At 44.9% G+C, this 6,927-nt stretch overlaps 1 protein-coding gene across 1 annotated transcript; it reads left to right on the top strand.

Moving 5' to 3' along the window:
- Window positions 1-652: 652 nt before the first annotated feature.
- On the top strand, window positions 653-5,547 carry gtse1 (G-2 and S-phase expressed 1). The gene is made up of 12 exons (XM_014170069.3): window positions 653-814; window positions 1,182-1,275; window positions 1,611-1,668; window positions 1,860-2,529; window positions 2,642-2,803; window positions 2,969-3,107; window positions 3,227-3,658; window positions 3,800-3,869; window positions 4,021-4,251; window positions 4,430-4,736; window positions 4,851-4,967; window positions 5,135-5,547. The coding sequence occupies exons 2-12, from the start codon at window positions 1,254-1,256 to the stop codon at window positions 5,225-5,227; spliced, it is 2,301 nt and encodes a 766-aa protein (XP_014025544.3). The 5' UTR covers window positions 653-814; window positions 1,182-1,253; the 3' UTR covers window positions 5,228-5,547.
- The last annotated feature ends 1,380 nt before the right edge of the window (window positions 5,548-6,927 follow it).

Below are 6,927 nucleotides of genomic sequence, written 5' to 3' on the forward strand. Positions count from 1 at the left end.
GGTACCACACAACAGGCTGGGAGCAACAGGGTCTTGATCAAGGGCACATCAGCAGTTAGTGGCAGCTGATATGTTGATTCCGATTGCTAGCTCACACCCGACAGATTTATTTCCATCAACATTGGGATGCTAAGTTGCAACCCTCCGTTTGCCTACTTCTCTGAGGCTAGTTCCGCCGCAGTTGGCCAAATTAGTTTGATTTTGTTTTATAAAGTTGTTCTCAAATAGGTGGGCTACTCCAACACTCAGAATCAGATGCCATTTACCGATGCAGCTATGCCAGAGGCGAAACAGAAGGGACGATTGCGCGTTCTCTTGATAAGCCTGCGAATGGGAATATGTTGCTGTCATGCAAGAATAGTCTCCACCAGGAATTATAAATGTATCGGAGTAAAAAGTACATACATTTTTTTAGAAAATGTAACGTTAGCTAGGAATGTAGCTAGTTAAGTAAAAATAAAAGTTGTTAGAAATATAAATACTCAAGTAAGTACAGATACCCCTGCCCCTGTAAAAAAAAAGTATTTGTTGGCTACTTACTTTATATTTCTGTTTTTGCCCAGTCTAAATAAATGTTAAATAAAAATGTAAAGGCAAAATTACTACAATTCCCATGAGCGCTCTGGTGTCGCTTCTGCCAGACGTTTCAACCAATGTCGATGTAGCCTGCATGTCACATGGACTTGTTTGTTCACGAAATTTGAAATATCTCTTACTCTCGGACCAAATACATGTTTTTGAAACAGATGTTGAACTGCATGACATCGATTTATCAGAATATAACTAGCAAAGATTTATTTACTAACATAAGACGGTAGGTGCTGTTTTGATGTATTGGAAATACGACATTTGTCCAAACGACCTACGTAGCTAGCCAGATGCATTTTATTGTGTGTTGTGCCAGCTAACGCGTTAGCTAGATTGCTGCTAGCTAGCTAGATTTTTAAAACGGCCACAAATACATTACCAACTAGAATAAGGATTGGGCTAAAGTTAGCTAGCTAACCAACAATGTAAATGAATTCTGATATGTTAGCTAGTTACGTTCATAATACATGCTAGTCAGTCAAAACTAGCTAGTTAATGTTAACGTAGTTTTATTAGATAGAGAAGCTAGCTAAAAGCTATCGTTATATCACACTGTTTTTCATAAGTTTTCAATTTCTGATTTCCCTATTTAGGACGACTAACGTTAACCAACTAAGACATCTGCACTCTGGGCCCTAGCGACCTGTCCTTGTCCCGTGAGGAGTATGGATTCCCATGCCAACAGTGGTAACTCGGCTTTCTTATCCTTATTTCTTGTTAACTATGTAATATATTCCATTGCGATTCACATTGTCAACTGTTTAACGTTATGGTCCATAAGTCAGACACCCAAGTTTGGGCCGTCGAGTTCACTTGGGTTGACAAAGTCGCATATGATTGTGACATAACTAGGTTTGTTAGACATTCAAGAAAATCACTGCGAAATCGTCACCCCAAGTGAGCCGACCAACCCCCATGGCTCATGTACTATTAGTACCGAGACAAAAACTGTCCTTCCTATCAAAGGATTTTATATTTTTGATGCATTGTTTGTTTAAATTTCCTTGTTCCTTTCCCACAAGAATTCTTCTCATTGGCCGAAGAGAAGTTTGATTTTGACATTTCACTGTCACCTGCCAGGTTGGTGTCATAGATATCTTTGATTTCCATTTCTTTGGTTTGTATGTATTTCTCTCTTGAATGCATTGCCACTGAACTCACAATCTCTCTTTGTATTTGATACTACCATTGTCTATACATTTTACTTGGGAAATGTTACATCACTTACATATGAAAAATAACATTGTAAAATCAATCCCCCTTGTTTAAAGCTCAAGAGGAGATGAAGACGATGACGAGGTCTTTGTGGGTCCGATCTGTCACAAGGAGAGGTGTATCTCCGTCGGTCTGGAGACCAGTGTCAAGGAAAACGTCAACAGTTGGCCTTCAGTGGGTGAGGGGCCCAGCTGGAGTCCTTTGGCTGTGGACAAGTTTGAGGAAATCTGCACGGAAGCCAACCTATTAGCCAGTCAACTAGTCGTCAACCAGCAGCACCCTGATGTAAGGGTAACCAATGGTACACTCGCATTGAGTAAAGAAGAACCGAAAGAAGACTTTGTGCAGGATGCTGGGGCCAAACTGGGCATGTTCAGAAAGCCAGTTGATGCTGTGCTAAGCCCTATCAAAAGGGAGACCTTCTGTGTGCAGGACAGTCCATTGAAGCAGCTCCCACCTGCTATTCAGCAGCGGCTGTTAAGGGATGGTGGGGGTTCTAACTCCACTAAGAGCAGTGTTGGCACTTCCAGCCCTGTGAGAGCAGGGACTACGACTCGGACAAAGATGGTGCGCCGAGGCAGGGTGGGGCTGGCCTGCAACACCGGGGTGCTCCCTAGCAAACAACAACCAGCAGCCAGAGGAGCGACCGCAATGACAGCCCTGCAGACAGCCAAGACCAGACCGGCGCCTGCTGAAAGGACCACCATGCTGGCTCCTCCAAGCAAAGTATGGCCTCTTAGAAGATATCTAGCCACATGGACCATACAGAATGATCGAGGCTAAGGTCAAATCAGTACTGGAGAAAGTTTTCTCAACTCATGTAGTCTGTTTCTTTCAGGGTAACTTGGGGCTGAGGCATAGCCCAGGTAGTCGTAACTCCAGCAGAGCAGCCTCCTGCGAGGACCTTCTCTCTGACACGGCCAGCATAGCCTCCGACATCAGCGACACCTCCCTCAACTCCAGTCTGCAGGGGAAGAGGACCCTCGTACCCCCTAGCAAGGTAACCCAGAGGAATTTGCTGATATAATCAGACACTGACATTTTAAACAGAATTCTTCATTCATATATATATATATTATGAGACTTCAGATCAGGTGGTAAAATATGTGAATACTCTCTGATAAAATGGCAGGTGTTGAAACATGAATGTCCTTGTTCTATTCAGAGTGGGATGCGGGCTCCGTCAGCCGTCAAAGCCCCCCCTCAGACCAGGAGAGTGACTGACCGGAGGAGAAACACGTCTTCCTCCTCTTCCTCAGTGTCCAGCTTCAACTCCAGTCTGTCTGTGTCACCCACAGGGAAAGGTGAGGCCCTATGTAGAGCTTCAGTGTATTTTCAAGGTGCTGTCTACAGTTCAACCATTTCAAAGATGTGAAGTGTATGGAAAGTGCAATGCAAATATCTGACCTGTCTCTGATTTTAGGTAAACTCAGCACGTCCCTCAACTCCAGCGTCAGTGGCCCTAATAGCCGCCTGCCCGCTGGCAAGAGCCGACTCACCAATCCTGTTGTGAGTGCCACCAAGACCTACAGGTCTACCCTCATCAGCCGAGCTCCGGAGCTGCCCTCTTCCACCATAGTAGCGCGCCGTGTCATCTCAGACCCGGGAAGGAAGCTCTCTGAGCAAGACCGGTTTAAAATGGTTCAGTCCACCCCTTTGAAGAGAGTTGAACCGGCGGCCACAACCACCCCCTTGCACCAGACCCCAGCAAAGATGAACATGGAGAGAATGTCCTCTGTGCCCAACATCCCCACCTCATCTTCAGCGAAGACGAAGAGCATTGTCAAGGGCAACCCCAAACTCAAGGTGTTCATTGCTCCAACCCCTACTAGTCAGTTCAAGAGGAGGTTGGAAGGTGAGGACTGGTCAACTGTTGGCTAACTATGAGCAGCTACTACTGATCACTGGCTTGTCTTACTTCATGTTTCTGAATAGAAAGGCTCATAATTGTTTGCTTGCAAAAATGTAAACGTATTTATTTGTCTTCCCTTCAAAGCTGTTTCATCCCCCGATGCCCCTCGCATCATGAAGCCAAAGAGATTGATGTCTACTTGCAGTGTGGAAAGGTACTGTAACTAGGATTTAAAAAAAAAAAAATTGTCCTAAGCATCTGGAGTCGGAAATTGTACACCATTGAAGATTATTAGAATGCAGAAGATGTTAGTCATCCTAATCATACCATTAGCATTGAATATGCCCCCCCCTTCTATCCTTCAGTCTCCCCCACAAACTAGCACTTCCAGTTCCAGAGCTGTTCCAGACGCCCCCTGCTGGGGGGAACAAGGCAGTGCAGCCCAAGATGAGACGCCCCTCTGCCCTTCCCACCCCTGTGAACCGGAGGATCTCTGGTATCCCCATGCTCACCCCGAATAGCATTTCACGGCCAGGCAGGCCCTCCCTGAGCATGGCCATCCTGCCAGCCTCAATCCAGAGGGCCAGCTACTGGAGGTGAGAAAGCAGCTGCCACACTTGGACCACCACACTGGACTCTGTCTAAAAGGGCCAAGATAATAGTCTTGCCATAAGTGACAATGAACCAGTGTTAGGGTAAGGTGTTGTGATGTAATAAAAATAGGTGTATTATCAGCTAGTTTGTGATAACATGGCTTTTTTTTATTTTCTCCAGTCCCGCCCAGGTGAAAGGGAGCCACCAAGAGGACGTGGCAGCAGCACCAGAAGAGGAGACCGTCCAGCCCTTTTCCCTGGAGGACGAGCCAGAGGTGCAGCCCCCCATCCCTGCTACAGTCCCCCATCCAGAGGAGCAGGAGGTATGTCAGGATGACCCAGAACCAGGAGTGGACCAGGCGTCTCCTCCGACTAACAAGCAAAACAACCACTCTGAGCCGAATGAAGAATCCAAGGTGCTCGAGAACACTGAAAATCTGCTAGAGCAGCCTCAATGCAATTGGATGAAAACTCAGGATGTTAATGAGGTAATGTATTGATATGTGGAAGTAGTTGATATGTTGTCTTGTTTCAGCTTGCATAACTTATTTGTCTTTGGTTGAATGACATTTGTATGTTCTGGGTTGTTTCTTGTCCAATAGGTTTTTCTGGTAGATGCCCCGGCACCTGTGTTGAGGCCATATGAGAAACTCCTAATTGACCTCTCCAGCACTCCTGTCCTGATCAGAACAGCCTCTGCGAAGCCCTCTGGTGGTCAGGTGAGAGAATGCACTCCATACATTATGATGACTGACTCAAATTATTTAAAAATTCCTATTGAGAAAGGCAGTGCCATGATAGCCAGTTGACTCATCACATATGTTGTTAGGATTCATGACCACACTGATTTCTGGTAATTGTATGTGCATTTTTTTCCCACTTACAGCTGATTGACCTGAGCTCGCCCCTGATCAAATGGAGTCCAGAAGTCAAGGACCATGCCTTAAATGAAGCACCCCTGATCAACTTATCCTTTTGATTAATAATATCGCAATAGAGCTAGATTCCAGCATTTCCTCTACACGTATATTGATTCCAATAGCCTTCCTGCTGACGCTGACGCTTGTGCCTGTACCATTCACAAATGACATTTATAATGAGAAAACTAGCTGCTGATGATCAAGGGTTTAAGAAAAGAAAAGATTGTGTTTTAAGTCGAGACTGTTAGTATACATACTATGTAAGTCACCAATCTGATTTCTTTTTAAGAATGGTACTGTACCTTTTTATTTTTGTTTGTTACCGTCTTGCAGCTCTGTGTGATTCTTTTAAAATCTCTAATAAATGTTCTTCATTTAACTTATTGTGATGCTGAGTCTTGCATGTAAATTAATGCAGGTCTAGTATTAGGGCCAGAGAGCTGACCTGTGCTCATTGCCTCGGAGACAGTCTACTCCACTATTGGCTGGGCACCCAGAAGTTTGACTTTGACTGAAGGAACAGCTCCTGCCCACAGACAGCTTTTGCTGTGCCTTCATAAATAAGATATCATCCACTACATATACAAAAGTACGCGGACACCCCCTCAAATGAGTAGATTCGGCTAGTTCAGCCACACCCTTGCTGACAGGTGTATAAAATTGAGAACACAGCCATGCAATCTCCATAGATGAACATTGGAAGTAGAATGGCCTTACTGAATAGCTCAGTGACTTAATGTGGCACCGTCATAGGATGCCACCTTTCCAACAAGTCAGTTTGTCAAATTTCTGCCATGCTAGAGCTGCCCCAGTCAACTGTAAGTGCTGTTATTGTGAAATGGAAACGTCTAGGATCAACAGCTACCGCAGACTGCTGTAGTGCGTAAGAATCGTCTGGCTCGGTTGCAACACTGACTACCGAGTTCCAAACTGCCTTTGGAAGCAATGTCAGCACAAGAACTGTTCATCAGGAGCTTCATGAAAGGGGTTTCCATGGCCGAGCAGCCGCACACAAGCCTAAGATCATCACGCGCAATGCCAAGCATTGGCTGGAGTAGTGTAAAGCTGGCCTCCATTGGACTCTCCAGCAGTGGAAACGGGTTCGCTGGAGTGATGAATCACAATTCACTATCTGGCAGTCCGACTGACAAATCTGGCTTTGGCGGATGCCAGGAGAAGACTACCTGCCCAAATGTATAGTGTCAACTGTAAAGTTTGGTGGAGATGGAATAATGGTCTGGGGCTGTTTTTCATGGTTCGGTCTAGGTCCCTTAGTTCCAGGGAAGGGACATCTTAACACTACAGCATACAATGACATTCTAGATGATTTTGTGCTTTCAACTTAATTTTTTTATTTCACCTTTATTTAACCAGGTAGGCCAGTTGAGAACAAGTTCTCATTTACAACTGTGACCTGGCCAAGATAAAACAAAGCAGTGTGACAAAAACAACAACACAGAGTAACACATGGAATAAACGAATGTACAGTCAATAATACATTAGAAAATCTGTATACAGTGGGTGCAAATAAAGTGAGGAGGTAAGGCAATAAATAGGCCGTAGTGGCGAAGTAATTACAATTTATCAATTAACACGAGTGCTAGATGTGCAGGTGAGGATGTGCAAGTACAAATACTGGTGTGCAAAAGAGCTGAAAATAAATAATATATATGGGGATGAGGTAGGTAGTTGGTTGGATGGGCTATTTACAGATGGGCTGTGTATAGCTGCAGGGATCGGTAAGCTGCTCTGACAGCCG

Source organism: Salmo salar, chromosome 23 (assembly GCF_965601325.2).
Source record: "Salmo salar chromosome 23, fSalSal1, whole genome shotgun sequence".
Classification (NCBI taxonomy): Eukaryota; Metazoa; Chordata; class Actinopteri; order Salmoniformes; family Salmonidae; genus Salmo; species Salmo salar.